This window comes from Orbicella franksi, chromosome 2 (assembly GCF_964199315.1).
Source record: "Orbicella franksi chromosome 2, jaOrbFran1.1, whole genome shotgun sequence".
Lineage (NCBI taxonomy): Eukaryota > Metazoa > Cnidaria > Anthozoa > Scleractinia > Merulinidae > Orbicella > Orbicella franksi.
Genome location: NC_138146.1, coordinates 31,375,176 through 31,396,458, shown reverse-complemented (window position 1 = coordinate 31,396,458; position 21,283 = coordinate 31,375,176). Strand labels below are relative to the sequence as shown.

Here is a 21,283-nt window from a genome sequence, read left to right as displayed (position 1 = left end):
CTTGATTCCAATGCGTTTTGGAGAGCAAATACAAAAACATACACAGGACGTGAATAGTGGGAGCTTCCTAATATATCTTTTTTTGAATTTAGCTATTTTATAAGCTGTTTTATAGTTCAGGGATTGATACAGTCCAGAACATTTAGACATGAACTATGTCCACTTCTGAATGGGTGATATGAATGTTTTCAGGCTGCATACCTTGTGGCAGTAGCTGATCCGTCGAGTGTGGCAGGAAGACCAGGTCTGATAGATCAGGCGCAGTTTATTAACTCTAAACAAGAGATCGTGGACGCTTGCGAGAGTCTTCTCAACCCAGAGGCCAGCCAGCAGCAGGTAGTGTTCAACCTCAAGATTTTTCACGTGATATTCGTCACTACTAGTATGATGTGAAGTGTACAGTTGAAATTGGCTCACCAAATCTACTGAATGGTTTGTTTTACACAGTTCCAGGTCTGAGCAAAGCGTAAATCAACAATAGACTTGAATAAAAAGTCTAACTATTTCCTCCAAAGTGCCTGATCATAAAATTCCACTTAAGTGACGCCATATTCTGACTGATTGTGCTGTACTGTTCCCTTGAGTTTATGTATCCTTCGCTCGGTAAACTAAATTCATTTTTGACTCCTCAACCAAGTAGTTTAGTGATTGTATTCTTGTGTTAACAGGTCCTTGGAGCAGCTACATCTGTCGCCAAGCACACTTCAGCTCTGTGCAATGCTTGTAAAGCAGCGTCTGCTAAAACCAATAACCCTGCAGCCAAGAGACAGTTTGTGCAATCAGCAAAGGATGTGGCCAACAGCACAGCTTCTTTGGTCAAGAACATCAAGGTTTGTACTTTATAATTAGCTTGTTAGCCAGACTCAGCTGCCGTTTAAGACTGCCCGACTACACTAGTAGTAGCGTCCTACGCAGACGCTCTTTGGGGTCGTCATGCAATCTTCCTCCCCCATGAAGGGAAAGGAAGATTGCGCGACGAGCCCAAAGAATATCTGTGTAGGAGGCTAGACGGCTTCGTCTGCGACGCAGGCCTCTTTCCAATTTTGTCAGAACTGTCACGCCAATGTTTCATCCAAGGTACACTATCACGCAACTGAATTCTTGTTACTTTTCGTTTCAGGTGCTTGCCAGTGACATGTCTGATAACAACAGAGAAGCATGTGCAGCAGCAACCAAGCCTCTCATCGACAGTGTGGAGAGTCTCACTGCTTATGCACTCTCCCCAGAATTTGCTCCAATACCTGCGAAAATCAGTGATGAGGTGAGAAAACGTTTTTGATCTCGTGTGTTTTCACAGTGTTGAGTTGTGCACACAGTTATCTTGAATAACGAAAAGAACGGTGACTCTTTAGTCTTCTCCATCCTTATACATTTCTCTGAGTGGTCCAAAATTTCATTTCTCTCTACTGTGCCAATACATTTTCAATCATACCGGTGATAAGAATTAACAAAGTCATCATTCAGCGATCTTGTCTCATTCTGGAACTACATTGTAGCTTTAAAAAGAATTGTGTGACAATTATAAGTAACGAGAATTTCTGTCTTGAGCATTACTGAAAAGGTAAAAGTCTCCTAACATTTTGTACAGTGGAATCCCGATTTTTCAATTCTCCCGTTAATTCAGACCCAAAATTGTTTCCCCCTCCTCAGTCGAACATTTTAATTTTACTCCCGATTTCTCGATCTACCCGATTTTTCAAACCAATTTTCGTTCCCCTTGGGAGGTTCAAGAAATCGGGATTCCACGGTATTGCACCCTCTGTTTTCACAGATATCTTCTCATTCAGCATTATACTAAGTCAGAATATGCGGTGAAAACAGCCTGAAAAGACCTATTTAGGTAGTTCATTTAGTGTGATCACCCGAGTGAGGTTAGCCCTGAAAAGAACTGTTATTGGTGGCTTGTGTTTAGATTCTCGGAAGTCGTCAACAAAAAGTTCTTTTGAGGGAATAGGCAAGCCTCTCTCAGAGAATTATTTGGCAAACGATAGGAGAAATGCATACCTACAAATCATTGAACGAGGGTGTTCTATTTGCAGGCTCGTTCAGCTCAGGTTCCTCTGATAATGTCAGGAAAATCTATGGCCACGTCAAGTTCAAACTATTTCAACGTAGCCAAAGCACTGGCTGTGAATTCTAAAGACCAAAACGGATTGCAGCAGCTCGCTCAACAGGCCAAGGCTGTGTCGGACGCTATGCGGAGACTTATTACAGCAATCAAGTGAGTTTGAATTTATCTTGCTAGACTGCTTGCATGCACTCAGGTTACAGTAGGACATCTTGTAGTCATTGGGTAGCCTGAAATGTCAGTCTTCTTCCGCCCTCAGCCTAATCTCCGGCCCGGGGATAAGGCTGAGGGTGAGAGATTACTGACATTTCAGGCTATCATGGGGGTTTCCTTCGGCTGATCTCAAGCCCACTTTTCAAATTCCCTGTTGGAAACTGAGAGCAAGTGGTCAAGAAGTGTAAAGTATAACCGAGTAAGTGATCCTCTTTTAAACAAAGAATATACCAAGCTTTATTCGACGGTTTGGTGTAATGTTTTCAGGCATTCTGCGTCATCCGTTCCTCATAATGGGCTCTTCATTACTCAGGATGTAACAGGCTCCACCAGAAACGTTTGCTGAACCTGTTTATATTTATTATTTCAGAGACAATGCTCCTGGGCAGAGAGAATGCGACGAAGCCTTGGAGCAAATTAACTATACAATAAATCAGTTGGACCAAGCATCTCTAGCAGCTATCAGTCAGCAGCTGGAACCAAGGCCTGAAAACACTCTACAGGTGAGCTATAAATGCATATAAACTGTTCTATCTAAATATTTCCCCTGTAAGTCTTTTATATTGTTTAAACAAGGTAGACCATGGATTATGGAGCACTGAACGAGAGCAAGTGACCTTTGCGCAGACGTATCCTGTTTCCCTTTATCATCCTTTGTCACTTATCTGACCCAGGAAAGTGATCCCGAGATGTCAAAGCAGAATGCTAGCATTCCATTGATTAGTTACGTTTGGTGTTTGTCCAGTCTTCAAATGTTGTAAAATAATGCGACTGTAAATTCCTTAAGAACACGGCAGAGCACAGCCCTTTTAACTTTACTAGTGGCATGACGAGATTTTTTCGTTGTATCTCTTCTCGTTTTCCCTTACATTTTGCATGTTCATAATTATGTAGGCTCTGAGACTTTCCGTTGGTCTGGAACGGTAATTTAAACAGTATTTTTTTGTCGTTAGGGTTTCCAGGAGCAAATGATGCAGAACCTTAGTCAACTGTCAGACGTTATTGATCCATTAGCAACGGCAGCCAAGTCTGAACCTGAAAACATTGGCCACAGGGTACGTGTCAACGGTGTTGTCCCTTAGGTCTCGTCCACACAACGCTGGAGGAATTTGAAAACGGAGTTTTCACTCTGAAAATGCATCAAATATTTTCCGTCCACACTTACCCGGAGGATTTCAAAAACGCAACAGTCACCGGTCATTTTTGGATTTGTTTGAGGAAAACTCGATTAGGAAAATCACATGATTATCGTAACGCCATCATTTTCGAAATGTTTTCCGTCCACATGAAAGCGAAAAGCTGGCGTTTTTAAATACCTCCGGTTTGAAGAGCATTTTCGAGAAGCTTGGGGGATTAGTGTGGACGGTAGGCCTAACCTTAGAAATAAAGCTGCGTTTTCAAATTCCTCTGGCGTAGTGTGGAGAGGGTCAGTCGCGTGGAGATTAGAAGAGACACTCGGTATTATATCATACCGCAGTAATGTATACACCAGTGAGGATTGCCGTAAATGATAGTTAATCCGTCAAGTTATTCAGCTTATTGATATGTGTAATTACTGTCAATCTTAGGTAGCCCAGGTGTCGAGTTTCATTGCTCCGCTGGCCGACCTGGCTGTGGGCGCAGCGTCACGCACGGCTGATGTACAACGCAAGGTGGACTTGTTAGATCAGGCCAAGACTGTGGCTGAATCAGCAGCACAACTTATGTATGCTACTAAAGAAGGCGGAGGAAATCCACAGGTGATAAGATATTTACTTTTCCGAAACCCTTAAGTGCATAGTACGAGAGTCGATAACCTCTTACTACGTACTATCGGTACTCTTGCGCAATGTTGACAGCAGTTATGGTCATTTGGTTCGTTGAACACTACTTCCTAGAGAGACGTTACGTGACGACCCAGATAGCATTAATTTTGCGATATGGCTGTTACTGCTGTAGGTCAATTCTTGTTCAAATATCTTTTCACACTACTCCCCTGGATTGAAAGTGAACCATTTATCAATCTTCCGATTGAAATGTGTTTTCAGTGTCAAGTTTAAATGCCTTTATTAAGTATAGGTAGAACCCGCCAGCCTAAGAAATAAAGTCGTGCAAGAGCACGGGAGAATGTCTTAAGTCACTCCTGGAGTTCTACAGTCGAGGCGTCCAAACGTTTTGCAGCGAAGTCTAGTTGCCCTCAAGGAAACCGTTAGAACGGAACAGAATGTTTTTGTTTGAAATAAGCCAATTTTGTTAGATTGAAATAGCACCAAGGCTTAGGAGACTGGAACAAAAAAAATGTTTATTATTTCTCAATCTCGATGTGATTTTCTCGAGACATTTAGCACCAGTGTTTTCACGTTAACCGTAAACAGCAAACGGCAGTTTTAGGTTAGGCGTTTGCCGTTAGATGTTTGCATTGCGACCTCTATCGCTTTAGCTACGAAGACGTGGGAGAGTTATTTCACTTAAAGAAACCGCCATATTAAATTTCCAGTCAACAGCAGTGTTTGATTTCCAAATGGCAACAAAAAGATATATTCTAACTTTTTGGCTAAACATTTAATCTAAACCTGTACTAAAAACACTGGTGTACTGATTTTCACACTGAGCACGTGGCATAAACAAATTCAGGATAAAAAACGTTCAGGTAAATCACTTAGGTGAAAACCTACTTCTCGGCGTTGAAAACCCGCGTTGCGTACGGTAGTACTCAACGCGGGTTTTCAACGCCGTTTGCCGTTTGTGGTATCCTCTGAAAACAGTGGTGCTAAGTGTCACCTATGTTGGTATAATTCCCTGTTAGAGCTGAGGTTGCTTAATGTGCTTAAATATGATGCATGTTTCAGGCTGTCGACATCCATCCAGACATCAATGAAGCCGCTCAAGGAATGAAGGAGGCTGTCCGGGATCTTGGACAGACACTTGAAGAGGCCGCTAGTGAGACTGGTGTGGTGTCTGGCTTGATTGACAGCATAGGGAAAGCACTTGCCGAGGTGAGATCTCATTTTATCTGACATGCACCAACAAGTCCAACAATGACTGAGAGCTGTTTTTGGGTGGCAAACTGAACCAGTGACATATCGAATGAAGAAAAGATGACTTGCAGAAGTTTGAACGTTTTGGATTTGAATATGACCGTTAGTCCAAAAATCAATCATCTCTCTTATCGAATTTGAAAAGTAATGTAAAGTGTTAAATCAGTATACGAGCCGAGTGGCCCATCATGTTGGTGGTTATTCCTGTCAGGGTATCATGAAACGACTAGAGGTATTTCTTTTTCCCCTGGATGGCATGCTAGTCCACCACAGCGCTATCCCCTAGTGTTAACTTCGCCGGTACCCATTTGTACACCCTGTTGGAGAAAGGCCCCGTGAGAGTAAAGTGTCTTGTTTAAGAACACAACCCAGTGTCCCCGGCCAGGGCTCGAACTCAGACCGCTCGCTCCGGAAGCGAGTACACTAACCATGAGGCCAACGCGCCTCCATAACTTTGAAAGGATACATACTTTCGGTGTCACTATTTTGCGACTTTTGGTTGTTAGATTGACCAGCCCCAGAATGATCGAGGAGATAGTGCTGATGTGATCGATGAACCGTTTGTGAATTATCAAGAGAGAATGACACGTGCCATGAAAGAACTGACCAAGAAAGGTCATGACATGGTGAGTAAAACGGAACACATGGAGTTTGTCAGTTTATGTCCAACGTCTCTCTTGCCGTGAAGCTCCTCTACTCTCCGCATTAACAGTCCACATAGTGTTACTTAAGAGACCCACGCAAAGAAATTTCTCTTTGTATTTTTTGAAACGGTTCATTATTGAGGAAACGTTAATAAGCAAGGTAGGTACAGTGTACACGAGGTTGCTGATCTGTAAATTTGCCTGGTTGTGGAGAGATTCTAAATAGTTAGGTTGATATGAAACAAACGTGTGTTGGCATTAATGACTTTTTGAAAGAAGCGTCTGTTTCTTGTGCATTGTAAAATTTATCGACGAATCTCTGCTTTTGTAATGAACCCTTTGGAAAGCAGTTGTCCAGCTGGCGTCTGTAACTGGAATATTCATGCCATAAATTTACTTTGTTTCAGGTTGGTAAATCGACAAGAGATCCCACCACGCTTGGTCCCCTGGGTAAGGACATCAGCAAAATTTACAATGACATTGCTAAAGACACCAGAGGAGCAGTCAAAACTGTTGGTAACCCAGAGGTACGACATGAATAGTGGCATTTGGGCAATAATTTTCACGTTAAAAAAGCGAAAACTATAGCCTGTGTAGCCAGCGTTCCGGAGGAGAGGAGTCTGGTCGCGCGAAAAATGGGCGACAGCAAAAGATCGACAAGTCGGGGCCGCTCCAATTTAGGCGCGGCTAACATGTGGAAAAAAGCTCTTCGTATGTGAACGCTTGCCACGCAGGCTACGAAAAATATGACTCACTCACTCTATCAGATCTATGATCTGTACAACAGTTTTATATAATTTCTCTTTGGTTTTTGTTTTTCTAGATTGCGCACCGTATTCGCACTGGTGTCCAAGGGCTGGGAGAGGCGTGTATTAGCTTGATTCAGAGTGGTGGAGCAGTACAGAGCAGCCCCAAAGATCCTTTCTCTAAGAGAGAACTAGCGGAAAATTGCAGACATGTGGCTGAAAAGGTGACTTTTTATAACATTTGTTACAGCGTCTATCCTTTGTTTTGCTTGGTACTATTTCCGCTTGGTTCTACTGGATCAGGAACAAAATCAGACATAAAAAAATCTGAGGCAGTGCTCAGTTTCACCCGCGCTATCATGGTTATTAAAACATTAAAACCTTATTCGTATGTAAGTTCCAAACTCTTTACTTCTTTTTAGGTGTCTCATCTCTTAGCAGCCCTCCAACAAGGTTCCCGTGGTACTCAGGCCTGCATCAACGCGGCCAGTGCGGTGCAAGGAATTGTGGGTGACCTTGACACCACCGTGATGTTCGCTGCGACTGGAACGCTGCACCCAGAGACCGAGGGCGACACATTTGGGGATCACAGGTTGGTGTAACACACGAACAAGCAACTTCTGGCGCATTATACCTCGTCACATTTTCGTGCTTTTCACGATTTCCTTAAGATCACGAATATTTTATGTCATTATTACGTTTAAGAATTTTGAAATTAGATGTGCGTGGCGTAATTAAGGTTCAGTTAAAATCGACGCACCTGCTTGCTAGTGGATTCCTTCGAAGAAATCAAGAACTGTGGAAGGAAGAAATGTCATTTGTAAGATAGATCCCAACATCGCGAATGTAGAACTCACCTGACAACTTCGTCTCTCATAGTTCTTGCATTTTGATCTATCGTTGTTTGAAAGTTTCATGACCTTTCGTTTAATGGTTGTCTTCTCTAGAGAGGCTATCCTTCGTACGGCCAAGACTCTTGTAGAAGACACCAAGAATCTAGTCTCCTCGGCACAGGCATCCCAAGATGTGCTGGCCACGGCTGCCCAGTCTGCGGTTGGCTCTGTATCTAAGTTAGCTGATAATGTCAAGCTTGGAGCTCTTGCTCTTGGACCAGATGACAGTGACGCACAGGTAAAAATCTTCTCAGTTAAAATTTGGAGATCTCCGCGTTCTCTCTACTCTTTAGCAATAGATTTGTCTGCTATCTCTTTAGAAGGGTTTTGGTCCACTACTGAAAGCAAACTTACCATTGGTGTGCTTCATTAAATCCCAGCCATTGTCTTCTATAAACACATTCATGTTGAAAAGGAATCCTGTGAGACACGTTTGGACTCCTTCGTAATCCTTGATGGAGATCCTCCCTCACTGACTCAATTAAAAATGTGGGCAAAATGAACATGTATAAACAGAATACTTTAAACTATACATATAATTAGAAACTGGCTATTGATCTGCTCCTGAAGGCGTTATCAATTAACTACAATCATGGACAAAAGTCTTGGGACAAATTTGTACTTTTGGCGCTTTTGCACACACGCCAGACACGAATACAACTTTACTTGCCTAACCTCTCCCCCCACCCCAGATACAATGTTTAAAACTATGTAGTACCGGCAATTTCTCCTTATTTTCAACATTGTATTGGGTGGGAAGGGGAACAGTAATGCATTTTTAAAAGGATTGCAGATTTTTTTTTCAAACTTCAGTTGTAAAACACAGATAATTCGTTACATTACAGAAGTGTCCCAAGGACTTTTGTCCACGATTGTAGGTAGTAGGTTTCACCGGCATTGGAATCCCGTGTACTAAAACCTCAGAGAGTTTTTGTGTGTGTGTTTCATTGCTATTGCTTTGCATTGGAAAGTTACATTTTCTTCAGCTTTTTTTTTTTTTTTTTTTCCATCGTTGTGTTTTTTGCAGCAAATGTTACTGAACGCAGCTAAAGACGTGGCGTCCGCCCTAGGAGCGCTGATCAACGCGACCAAGAATGCATCCGGAAAACCCAACAACGACCCCTCCACTGAGGTGCTCAAGACAACTGGAAAGGTACTGTATTGGTATCAAAACCCATCCACCCTACCTTGTGTATCAGCTCCGAGTCTTTAGTGGCATTCATAGCGGTCAATCGTTTCGCGTGTACATCGCAATTGTCACTGACCATTGCGTATTAATGGTCCTTCACTTCCAAGCCGAGAATGAGGCATACACTGAATCGTTAAGCTTTTTACTCCCCGACACATGAATTCGTAGTTAATATCAGTTGTAAATACCATGAACTAGTTTTGTCGCCTCAGTTGGATATGTGGCTTAAGCGTTCTGCACATGAGTACTCTAACAAAGCTAAAGACAGTGAATTTGCTGTCTCTGTGTGAGTGTGGTGGCTGAAGAATCAAATTCGATACCTGTAAGATATCTTTTCAACAAGAGTTTAGTTGCGTGCTTGTGTAGTGACTGTAGTTGGATTTTTTTTCAGGCGATGGTAACCAACGTGTCTTCGTTGCTGAAGACTGTTAAGAGTGTGGAAGATAAAACTCTTAGAGGTACAAGAGCCTTGGAGTCTACAACAGATGCTGTTAAACAGGCTGTACTAGTAAGTGTGTTTTGTTCCGCCATTCCATACCATTACAGTGTACGCTGTCTCCCTCAGTTTTCAGCGACAGTGTATGTAACTCGGTGACACGTTGTTATCTACATAGGGGAAATAACGTTGCACAGGTTAACACGAGGTCAAGGTTAATGCGAGACAGCTTCTAATATTTATTGAGTCCTTTAATTAAGAGCCTTTCAGTCGTGTAAAACTACAATAACTGTCTGCAGTTTCCCGATTGCTGGCGTGTTTTTGCTAACAGTTCTATGTAGTTTTATTTTAGCTCTATGTTGCGTGGGGTTTTTATTGAAACCTTTAATTTTCTATCATATTTGTTCAGGTGATACAAAATCCTTCTTTGCCCGTCCGGGACGCCACGCCTGAAGACCTCATCAGGAGCACCAAAACTGTCACCTTGGCAACGGCGAAAGCTGTGGCTGCTGGGAATTCTTGTCAGCAAGATGACATCATCACAGCTGCTAATATGGGCCGCAAAGCAGTAACGGAGATGTTAACTATTTGCAAGGTACTTCAACTGAGTTTTATTTTGTTTTATAACAGCTTAAACTGCTAGGCACCTTCTCTTTAATATGTTCGCCAAACTCGGTAAAGAATCAGATTCCAATATCTTTGCGTTTTTAGCACTCATATACAAAACATTATTTGGAAACAGTTTGGGCTTGGCAGGCCTTAATCACGGTGCAAGGACCAGAAAAAGGTTGTTAAATGCCTTGCACAGCATCTGGTCAGCACTACCGTACGCAGTATAATAGATTTTACAAATATTTGCACAAACCACCAGAATTCTTGCTTCAGTTTATGTGTTCAGAGGAAGAAAGAACAAAGCTTTGCTACAACAGTTGGTGAGTTCATCGGTAATCTAAAAGCACGTCCAGTTCTTTCCCGGTAAGTCACGTTTTTAACCCGGTATAATGAAACATACATGTAGAGCATTGGTTTACTGATATTTTTTCATTAGGGGGCTGCTCACAAAGCCGACAGTGATGAAGCCAGGACGCTGGCCCTTAGGAGTGGAATGGAATGTGGCGCGTCATTTGGAGAACTGCTTGATCTTGTACACGACGTAAGGATAGTCATAATAGTTATTTACAAGCTCTTGTGTTCTTCAAAAGTGATTTTGTTGGTTACAATCACAAAACTTCACTTTTAAATACCGATTTCTGGTCAATCCTATTGACAATAGACCATATTCGTATTCTCGGTATTGGACTGGAACTAGCTTGCAATAGAGGCTCATGCGGGGGAAAATCATTATAAAGAGATTTGTGTCATTTGCATTTGACAAGATTCCCTGCATTTGCCTCAAATTCAAGCTAGCTCCATTCCTATACCGTGAATACGAATATGGTTTATCGGTTCAGGGAATCTAAAATTTTGGGGTCACTCTGTTTTATTCTTTGTAACGAAATTGTTTCTTTTAGAGAACATAAATATAGACAGACGTTTCTGACTCGTCATGTTTGAAATTCGCCGAGAAATGGTTCAATAGGGAACATACCTAATGTTAGCGAAGTTTCTTTTTTGGCAAGCGTGATGAGTAGGTCACGCGCAAGTCACGCTTTCTGTGTCTTTCTTGTATTGTGTGATGATCTTAAGAGAGACTGTTCGCATTCTTTTGTAATGTTTAACATCACGACATTTCTACACTAACAGATTGTACAGAAACCATCTCACGAAAAGAAACAGATGTTAACACCACAGTCGAAGGTTGTGGCGGACAAAGTAGCTAAACTTGTCCACTCCGCTGAGGCGCTTAAAGGTAAAAAACGTCGGTATTCACAGCGGCCACCATCGAGGAATGCTGTAGTGTTCGTTTAAAACAGTTTCCTATAGATATGAAATACCACTCTAACGAAAGTTGCATACTCGTGGGATACATCCCGAGAGATGTGTTTTTGTTTCTTTTTGTCATTAAAAGCGGCAAATGGCGATTGATTAATAAGAAAAACAAGTTCCACGAAGGGAGCAGATTTTTTGAACATGGATTCGAAAAGTGGAAGATGCAGAACAAAGCGCTTTTTAGCGGTGGAAGTCGTAGCTTCCTACAGTAGCCATGACCGTTTTAGACATTTTAAGAAATACCTACAAACCACTAAAAGGATCTTGGGTACTTTCCGCTCACCAAAGAGTGTCTGCTTATTATAGGTTTGACTCGATTCGACTGTGCTTCCGAAATCGGTTACTACACAGAAAATAATGAAAAGAAAAATAATAATGAAAAAAGACAGTGTCAACATGTAGGCTGTATGTTCTTTCTCAAGACATCTCTACCAAATTTCTTTTAGTACTGATATCTAGCAAGCCTGTTATGTAAATTGCATTTTTGACTAACACCACAAACACACCCCACGCACTAATTGTTGTGGTTATTTCAGGTTCTAACTGGGTCAATCCTGAAGACCCCAATGTCATTGCTGAAAACGAACTCCTTGGCGCTGCTGCTGCGATTGAAGCGGCTGCGAGAAAACTGGCCGAGCTTAAGCCCAAGCCAAGACCTAAGGTAAAACCGCTTGCCTGTGTGGAATGGACGTGCTAAATGTTGGAGCAGGGTTTGAGTGATTGCTTCTGAGCTAAACATATTTGTAGGATTTCATCATACTCTACTGACGATCGTAAATGTCGTTCTAAGCCAACGTGAAAAAGTCAGTCGACGCGAGAAAATGTATAGCCTTCAGTTTAAAAACCGTTCCATCAGCGTAAAAATCTGTTCTATAGCCAGACAGGAAACATTCTAGTGACATGTGGGTGGAACAATTGCATACCTATTTAATCCCAGGAAGTACGTCAGTCTGCTTCATGCTTCCTTGTTTATAAATATCATCTTCAGGAAGCTAAAGCTTGTTTTAACATACCGAAAATCCTGATCGCTTGAGAACTCTTGAAAAATGTCGAAACTGGTACTTTCCAAATTCCACTGGTGTTTTCCAGAGGATATCTCTCTTGATGTCAAATGAGATTCTCCTAAGTGACATTATAAGATACGTGTGGGACGATTAAGGAGAATATGTGTGTTGAGATTTGTACGCTTCATGCTGTTGGATTGTCTTTGTTTTTTTAGGAAGCAGACGAGTCACTGAACTTTGAAGAACAAATCTTGGAAGCTGCTAAAGCCATCACAGCTGCAACTGTAGCACTGGTGAAATCTGCATCAGCCGCGCAAAGAGAACTGGTAGCGAGTGGCAGGGTAAGCCGCTGTTGTTTGAAGCTTGCGGTTGTTATAAGGGAGACTAGCTATGCTAGATAAGAGGCTGTAGTGTCTGTTAGTTCGACTGCGAATGCATACTGGGCAATTCAAGGCGGCGTTTCACGTATGTTTTGTTGATATTAGTTTACCTCTTTTATAATGCACAGCAAGTTAGAACACACTACTTAAAATACACTACTTACAAAGTAGTACTTATACTACTAACAATACGGTACTAAAACGACTTAAAGATATTAGTTTACTTCTAACCCACGGACCGGTCTTCCAGGTGTGTTCGGCATCCACTGATCCCAGTGAGGATGGCCAGTGGTCTCAAGGGCTTGTGTCTGCGGTAAGTGATGCTGTCAATGTTTGTACAATTGTGAGATCTCCTTTTTATTGCTTATTTGGATCATCACCCATTGCTTATTGTCACAACGGTTATCTGGTTGTCACGCAGCTCCTCACGGCGAGAAATGTTGTTTGGGACTTCATTGGGAGCCTGGGAGGAGCGTGGCGTGATGGCTCAAATAAGTGCTGTTCTTGAGAAGTATTGCGTGACGACTAAAATACTGATCACGTGAATTTAATTTCAGGCGCGCATGGTTGCAGCGGCCACGACGACATTGTGTGACGCTGCTAACGCTGCTGTCCAGGGTAACGCAAGTGAGGAGAGGTTGGTCGCAGGCGCTAAACAAGTGTCAAATTCCACCGCCCAACTGTTGCTAGCTTGTAGAGTGAAAGCTGATTCTAACAGTGAAACGCAAAGGAGACTGCAGGTACGTGTTTTAAGCTATTGATGACATGAACCCTACCTATGCTAACGTCGAGCGTTTGTTCATGTTTTTCTCCTCTTCCTTTTGTTTCCATACTTCTCTTCTTGTTTGAAATTATTTTACATTGTAGTGTGATTTGCTGTACTATAATGTATTATTCTTCTTCCCAGACTGCTGGCAATGCCGTCAAAAGAGCTGCTGACAACTTGGTAACCGCGGCCAAGAGTGCAGCCATCTTTGAAGAACAAGAAACCACGGTCGTTATCAACCAGCGTTTCGTTGGTGGAATTGCGCAAGAACTTGAGGCTCAAGAGAAGATTCTTCGTATCGAGAAAGAACTAGCTGCAGCAAGAAGTAAATTGAGTCAAATAAGACAGGCGAAATACAGACCAGAAGACGACGACTAAACTCAAGAAAAATGAATCTATGGAATAATTTAATATTTGTAAAAATAAACCTAGGCTGCTAGTGAGTGTGACCGACAATTACCACGATAGAAATTGCTCCAAATGTTTTCAGTATAGCTTACATGTCTTCTGGTAATTTTAGATAGTATTAGTGCAAAATAATGTTGGTCTTTGATTAGTTTCTTAGGTTAATCTTAAACTGCATTAGAAATGACAGAGAAAAACAGTAGTAAATCAAGTTTAGTTTGGACTCTGGAAGAGAATCGGTTACATTATTTTAAAGATCTTCTCAAAGAGGCAGAGTGGTTGTTTGCCTCGTGGCTCTCGTTAAGAACCGATTGGTAAAGCCTCGCTGATAAAGAACTGCGTGACTTGCGCAAACTCGAGAACGGCCGTCGCGTGACAAGCATAATGCAACGGCTTGTCACAAAATGTGTCATTAGGATAACGGTGACGGCAAATGCATATCTAACAAAGAACTTATACGTGTTTAAGGTGCGTAAGTCAACATTTTTGCAGAAATCTATTTTTCGTTGATATTATTATATTTTTCTGTAATACAGAAGTTTTTGTTCTCATTTGGTTCCTTGTATTGCCTCTAGATTTTGTGAAAATAACTTTTTTCGTTTTGTAATATTTTGCTATTAAAATAATCAGATTACATTACTTAAGTATATCCAAGACAAGGTACCGCATACTAGACATATATATACTAGATAAGGAGTTCTACTGGTAGTATTGCTTTTTGTAGACCTAAGCTGATGATGACCACGTTTTTCGGTTTTTTACTTATTACCGGTAAGCAACAAATTCATTGTAAACTGTTACATTTTCTGTGGTTTGAAATTTATAGATTTCAATCAGGAGCTTTGTATTCTAGGACTTCTAGCTACTTCTAAGATCAGTCATTCAGTGTTCTGTGATTTAAAGTTACTAGACAAAAACTGGTTTTGTGTGAAGATATTATATTGAACTAGCTTTATGAAGTCATTTTGTTTTGCGATGTACAAACTAACAAACGGTAAAAAGTTAACACTTGGAATTATTGCCCGGTTGAGTATTGTAGGAGCCAAGTTATGAGTAAGAATGTCATGTTGTTGTCTCTCCATGTATTAATCAAATTAAATAATTGACTAGCGAATATATACACATTTATCAGTTTGGAAATAATCTTCTTGAGATAACGTGGAAAGCTACAAAGGAAAATTAAATAATTATTTTGCTTAATAAAATATTGTGTCCCTTGTTTTTATTTAGAAAAGTTCCTATACAGCTCCCTCTTTAGCCTCCAATAGAATTATAACATGAATTAAGTAATACTAGAGTGGTTTTCAATTGAGTGTCGAAAGTAATCAGACTATTACTTTGGTTTTATTACGGTTTGAATTTGGCTGAGTAGTCTAATTGGTAAGTAATTGGTTTGGTGTTGGTTTTACGACTCACTCTATCCTCTTACACTATCATTTACTTCTCACCATGCCAGGACTCGTTTTTAATACTCTGTAAAATAAACGTTGAGATCGACAAGGGAAAAGTGACAACTCCCACCCACCCACCCCATACCAGGCATAAGATCGAGGAGACTGTTACTTGACAGACACGTGCTTTGGGATCGTCATCCAGAGGGGATGCATGACCAGTTCTACAGGAGTTGGTTAAAAAGGGGCTCCACTGCACCCCTTTTATTTGGGCGTGGCAAGGTACCATGGCTACAAATGACAGATCTGCATAGTGTGTTCACGTGACGTCATCAAATTGTCAAATCCAAAACCAAAGAGCCACTAAAGATTTTATTCTCATCAGGCATAAGAGGTACTAAATTCATAACTGTTTACAACTTTCCAGCTCAGTAGCGTTCTTCGTTTGGAAACCAACGCATTTTGAATTTCTGAGTTGTGGCGGTGTGTGACATGAAGCTAATATTGCGTTTGTCGAAAAATATACAATTATCTCGTGAGTTTTAGCCATTTCAGGAGGTAAAGTATTAGGAAAAGTGCTTGTGTAAATGCTTTTTGGTTCGGTTCAGATAATCAGTCGACTCTATAGCCAAAGTAAGTTCTAGATGTTTACACAATTTTCCGGCCGCCATATTGGAGGACTATGGAGGTCCACCAACATGGCGGCCCCATGCAAGGCTCTATAATTTTGCGCGGAACATTTCGACGAATATCTCAACTTTGGGACGAAGCACACATCTTAAACTTGGAGAACTGTCTTCTTTATTTATCGTCTATAACATTGCAATTTCTTGACTATATCCACGGAATGGTTTTTGATTTTAATTTTAATTGCGTGACAATGAACACACACTATACAGCTTCAACATTTCTTTATTCAAAAGTAGTAAAATCTCTACCCTGCTGTTCCTTATAATAAATACATAATACAGTAACAAAATAAAAGCCATACTTCCTAATCAGCTGAAATCAAATAATTTAATTCAATAACACCAGCAGGTTTTGCCTACATTACAATGTGGACACTCAAATTAAGACCATTTGACATTTTCAGTACATCTTTGGGGGGTGCCTGTAAAATAAGGACTCTTTAAAGAATGTAAATACTTTTGTTGATAAAAGAGCCCTCATTCTGAGCTTTCCCCCAAGAATGTCAAGTGTTCCTGGATTGAATCCACACTGTAATAAACTTGAACTTCTGATTGATTTTTCCTTGATCATTAGTGATTTGCTGTCATATTACAAATAACTTCCTTGCATATATATACTACAACAGTAAGTCCCATTTACATCCTTGTTTGGTTATTTCCTTTACAAAAATATGTAATTGTTGACGACTATGTCCAAAGATTTTGCAACAAAATATACAATGTAGTTTCTTCTTTCCTGGGTCCCTTGTATTCATGTATCCCCTGTCATAATGGCCAGAAATTCCTCTTCATTTACTGCAGCAAAATAAACAATACGATAGCTTCAGTCAAATTGAAAATCATCAAAAACACTGACACAAGGCCATTCATGATCACCTTCCTACAGAACAAATGTAATCATCTTGGACATTACAACCCTGATACAGAGCCACTTCCAAATCAGCATACATACATGTACCATAATGATTCAATGTAGTATCTTCCTTCCAAAAAGTGCCCCCTGACAGCCAATATGTAACAATACTTAATGAAAAATAACAGACACTTCATCTCAAGCCTGGCTTTTATATCCATATTGTTCAATATTATACAATTGAGAAGAGAGAGAAGACTTCTCCAACTCGTTAATAATTCATCAAGTTAAAACAAAGAAAATCGCAACCATTGTAGGAGGTTTGGATACCCGTCTTAATGAGTATAGAGTTTGATAATTACCATTTACTCTTTAGTTTTTGTTTCGATTGAGAAGATATATCAAACACTAAAGACAGTGTTTCATCAGCTATCCTAACACCTGAAATTTTGTCAAAAATACTCCGCTGTGCATCATATTTTCAACTCTCTTTCTTGGTGTTTGGATATCCCAATGAAATACTTGTCTCTCATGTTTGATATATTACTTCATAAACTTTGACTTAACGTTTGGGGCATTTATCAGAACAGGGAAGCTTATTAACAACAGAAACACTCACAAAGAGATTAGTGCTTGTTAGAAAGGGGGAGGGTTTTCTATATGAAATAAAGTAGCAGGAGGAAATTGTAAAGTAGGCGGAGCACAACTGGCTTGCCATAAAGACGGCCCTGTGGGGATAAGTCCTGAAGTAGGTTAACCACTCCTGCATCAGGGAGACAGGGTGCCAGACCTGGAAATGTTTGAAAATCTGTGTGCGATGAAGCGCATTGTGGTGAATTTCTAGTACACAAAAGTGATCTTGTTAGAGGCCACTGTACTCTTTATAGAGTGACCCTTCTCATTAATGGCTGCCAATTAGAAATTCATTTGTAGGTACTACAATTAGCCAGACTAACTTTGTTTTTCAGTTAATCATGTACACACTACAATGTATCAAAACTAGAAATTAAAGCAAAACAAAACAGCTCTACATGCCACACTGAAACAGGCTGCAAGTAAATTAGAAAGGAACTCACTTTCTCCGTCACCATCTTTATCAAACTCATCAATCATGGCACGAAGCTCCTCGTCTGTCATGTTCTCACCCAGTTCTCTAGCTACTCGTCTGAGATTCCTCAGGCTGATCTTGCCACTGTCATCATCATCAAATAACCTAAATGCTTTGAACACTTCTTCCTGGGGATCTCTGTCCAGCATCCAGTCTGTCACTAAACAAATCAGAAACAAAGCCTTGAAAACGGATGCAATTGTTGCAACCATTAGTTTGTAAATTGTACGATAAAATGTTGTCTGTTTTAAATTATTTTTTTCTTTCATTAAGGTGGGTTAAGACTATAAATAATACAATTTTTCCTTACATACAATTAGGTTTACCAACTGGGAGCTGGGCACATTGTAAGTTCATAATATAACCAGTTGGTAGAGTACTGCACTGGAATCGTAGAGGTCATGAATTTGAATCCTGTTCAAGCCTATTTTTTTTTGGCTATATAACTGCGATGATCAATCATGCTTTCATACCTTTCTCAGCATATTATTGATATTTTCCCTTTTACCTTCACCATCTACGGGTATATTACAAACTCACAATATGACAAGCCCCCAGTTGTCTTAATAGCTCAGTTGGTAGAACACTGCTTCAGTATCGTATAGGTCCTGAGTTCGAATCCCCTCTGAGCCTGAATTTTCTTCAGCTTTAATTTTGCAACTGCTGAAGTTGTGTATACAACTGCGATGATCAATCATGTCTTCACAAAGTATATCATCATCAACCACCACACAGTACAACCATACAGAATAAAGCAATCCTATACAAAGCAACACTGCAAGCTCTTGTGTATAACCCAGGGCCAGAGAGGTTGACATGAGCCAGACTGGAATGAGTCATCGGGCCCAGCAAACACCCATTCAAAATTCAACAGTGTCTACATGTACATATAACTTCACCAGATACAATCAATTCACCAGGTACAATTAATTTAATAAGCCATCTGCAGTATAACAGCCAAACTTTTCCCATCTGGTGCTCCTAGCCATTGACTAATCTCCTACTTAATAATAACTTCACTTGTATACCAGTGGATAAATACATGTACATGTAATATCATATGAAAAAAATAACTGTACAGTGTACAGGATTATTCACTGCAGATCCCTTCATAAAAAATTTCCTTTATGCGTACATGCATTTGCACAGTTGTAAAAGCATTACTGATTTGTAGCCTTCCACTTGTGGTACATTTATATGCTTGTACTTACTGACTTCATTGAAGTCATCAAATGTAATTTTGCCTGAAGCTTCTCTGTCATAATCCTTCATGATTTTTAGAACATCAGCCTTCTTCACATCAAATCCAAGAGCTCTCATTGCAACCTGTGAAATAAAGAAAGTAATTAGCACATTAGTTTAAAAATGTTCTCTTTTCCATGCACTAGATGATCCAGACTTTAAGCTGTTATCTTTTCAAAAACAAGCCTCCCTCCCAAATCATTGGCGCAAAATGTATTTTTACAAATTAGGTCTTCCCATAAGCAAAAATGAGCTAACAGGCTGCTAATCAAGACTTGATATACATGTACATGTACTGGTGTAAGTCCCTTACACATTGTACAGTAATTCTGTACTTTATATTGTTTTTGTTTTTTTTTTTGTATTTTATATTGTTACATAAAATGTACATAACACTGTAAAAGACATTTTTAACTGTATATTTATTGTGACTGAAAAGCCTCTTCTGTGTTTCATATATTGTGATATGCACAAGAAAACACTCTTGATTTCCTTTAAAATAAATTGATGACTGTGCTACAAGACCCAGCATGTGCATGGACATCATGTACATGTACCATGCGATATTTTTACACGCAAGAAAGTGCTTGTAGAATAGGGCTTTTTTTTTTCCAGAGTTTAGCAAACAGCCTTTTTCTGATGCTACCCTAGCCTGTCACTTATGAGAACATACACTTCCTGAGATTTTTATCATTCCTGCAGGCTACATGTACATGTACAAGTAGTTCTACTTTCTCGATAAATCAATTAATATGGACCAGTTCCTAAATGTCAAGGGATAAAAGCAAAGAAACATTGAACCATGACATGAACCACGACATGAGACAACTCGAATGTTCATGATCAATTGTTTACCTTCCTAGATTTGTAAATTATCAACAATTGGTCATCTTACATGAATGTAATTTGAAAAAAGGAAGAAGTACACACTAAAAAATGCCAAAGGCATTCTCAAAGCACAAGCTCAAAGTGCTTTTGTACCTCATACAACTATATCAAGGATGTTTTAATAATCTCTTCTTTCATGCTCTCAAAGGCACAAATGGGACTGACATTTAAATGACATGGCACTTAACTTGTCAAAACCATTAATTGAATTTTCTGACAAGCAGAATAAAATTAAAAATTGGTTGTTATCATCTGAAGAAAATTGCACTCTTCTTACAATGCTCAGCAATTGAAAGCTGAACAGGACTCTGTTGAACAGTCATTCCCACCCAATCCCAAATTATGCTTGATCAACACATAGCTGCAGACAGTGAGTTTTCAAATCAAATGCCCTCCAAAACAATACTCTTTCACTGGATATTTCGGCATGAGATATGTGTATAAATCTGAGAAGAACAATGTGCATGTTGATGCAGATCAAACCAAACGCAGTCTTTTGAAACCTTCCAATCGAGTCACAAAACTTCTCGAAACTGGATGAACATTTTGTTATTGTTATTAAACTGCAGAAAATTTCGTATGCTGTTTGAATAAATAAAGAACAGGAAATTGAACACCGACAGATTGCGTTCAAATTTGAGATGTAAATGAACAGAAACACGTCACCTATTTGTATCCATGTGAAGTACTTCTTTCCAGTATAAGCGATACATGTAGGCTTACGTTTTTGTCAGCAGAAAACGTAATTGACCTTCGGAGCAGGCCTTCGCTGGTCATCACCTCGCTATTTTCTGGCGGGCCAGAAAAGGCTATAAAACGGTCCCAGACGTCGATTTTAATTCCACCGAACTGCAGCCATTGTGATCTTTATGAATGGTTTCAATTCACCGGTTTTGTTTCCTGACAATGCCGAAAGAATAATTTCTTAAGTATAAAGGTCAATTAGTAGAAAAGTCCTGCTCAAAAAGGAGGTCACACAATCATTAGCGAAACAAAAGAGAAAGCAATTTCAAAAATCCCTCCCCAGTACTATTACGTTCTACAAATTAAACCATTTTAAGTCATCAAGATCAGTGAAAAATCCTTTAAAGTTGATCGTTTATGGTATGCGTTACCTTGAGTTCATGGTAGTCTATCGCCCGATCCTTGTCTGTATCGAACAAGTCAAAAGCCTCTTTGATTTCTTGTTTTTGCTCCTCGCCCAGCTCGCGCCGTTTGCCTTTTGAGCCTCTTCCTTTGCTGAAATCAGGCGTCTTTAGCGAAAGACTCATCTCTGCTAGCTATGATGGCTCCGATTCAAAGTTTGAAAAAGTTACGGCGGTTTTCGAAGCTGTTGTTGACGCTGTGATCGTTCACGCGCCTGTTGCTTTGGAAAATGACGCGCAAAATGCGATTGGCGGTTAGACCCTTGGAACGCATGCG

At 40.2% G+C, this 21,283-nt stretch overlaps 2 protein-coding genes across 2 annotated transcripts in view; one reads left to right on the top strand and one right to left on the bottom strand.

Annotated features, from left to right (window-relative positions):
• The window catches only part of LOC145479283 (talin-like), a 41,096-nt gene extending 26,201 nt beyond the window's left edge, over nucleotides 1–14,895 (top strand). Inside the window, exons 42-64 of the mRNA XM_081457603.1 lie at nucleotides 193–336; nucleotides 669–830; nucleotides 1,121–1,261; nucleotides 2,040–2,221; nucleotides 2,652–2,784; nucleotides 3,235–3,336; nucleotides 3,850–4,020; nucleotides 5,110–5,256; nucleotides 5,805–5,924; nucleotides 6,350–6,469; nucleotides 6,766–6,912; nucleotides 7,111–7,280; nucleotides 7,636–7,819; nucleotides 8,609–8,734; nucleotides 9,162–9,278; nucleotides 9,616–9,801; nucleotides 10,255–10,359; nucleotides 10,950–11,055; nucleotides 11,672–11,796; nucleotides 12,355–12,480; nucleotides 12,770–12,832; nucleotides 13,077–13,259; nucleotides 13,427–14,895. Coding sequence (XP_081313729.1) covers nucleotides 193–336; nucleotides 669–830; nucleotides 1,121–1,261; nucleotides 2,040–2,221; nucleotides 2,652–2,784; nucleotides 3,235–3,336; nucleotides 3,850–4,020; nucleotides 5,110–5,256; nucleotides 5,805–5,924; nucleotides 6,350–6,469; nucleotides 6,766–6,912; nucleotides 7,111–7,280; nucleotides 7,636–7,819; nucleotides 8,609–8,734; nucleotides 9,162–9,278; nucleotides 9,616–9,801; nucleotides 10,255–10,359; nucleotides 10,950–11,055; nucleotides 11,672–11,796; nucleotides 12,355–12,480; nucleotides 12,770–12,832; nucleotides 13,077–13,259; nucleotides 13,427–13,663 — 3,297 coding nt within the window. The 3' untranslated portion in view covers nucleotides 13,664–14,895. The remainder of the gene's footprint in view (nucleotides 1–192; nucleotides 337–668; nucleotides 831–1,120; nucleotides 1,262–2,039; nucleotides 2,222–2,651; nucleotides 2,785–3,234; nucleotides 3,337–3,849; nucleotides 4,021–5,109; nucleotides 5,257–5,804; nucleotides 5,925–6,349; nucleotides 6,470–6,765; nucleotides 6,913–7,110; nucleotides 7,281–7,635; nucleotides 7,820–8,608; nucleotides 8,735–9,161; nucleotides 9,279–9,615; nucleotides 9,802–10,254; nucleotides 10,360–10,949; nucleotides 11,056–11,671; nucleotides 11,797–12,354; nucleotides 12,481–12,769; nucleotides 12,833–13,076; nucleotides 13,260–13,426) is intronic.
• Nucleotides 14,896–15,975: 1,080 nt separating this feature from the next.
• LOC145479296 (centrin-3-like) lies at nucleotides 15,976–21,262 on the bottom strand. The gene is made up of 4 exons (XM_081457621.1): nucleotides 20,977–21,262; nucleotides 18,943–19,057; nucleotides 17,700–17,891; nucleotides 15,976–16,565 (listed from the first exon to the last, which is right to left on the bottom strand). The coding sequence occupies exons 1-4, from the start codon at nucleotides 21,130–21,132 to the stop codon at nucleotides 16,522–16,524; spliced, it is 507 nt and encodes a 168-aa protein (XP_081313747.1). The 5' UTR covers nucleotides 21,133–21,262; the 3' UTR covers nucleotides 15,976–16,521.
• Between the last annotated feature and the right edge of the window lie 21 nt (nucleotides 21,263–21,283).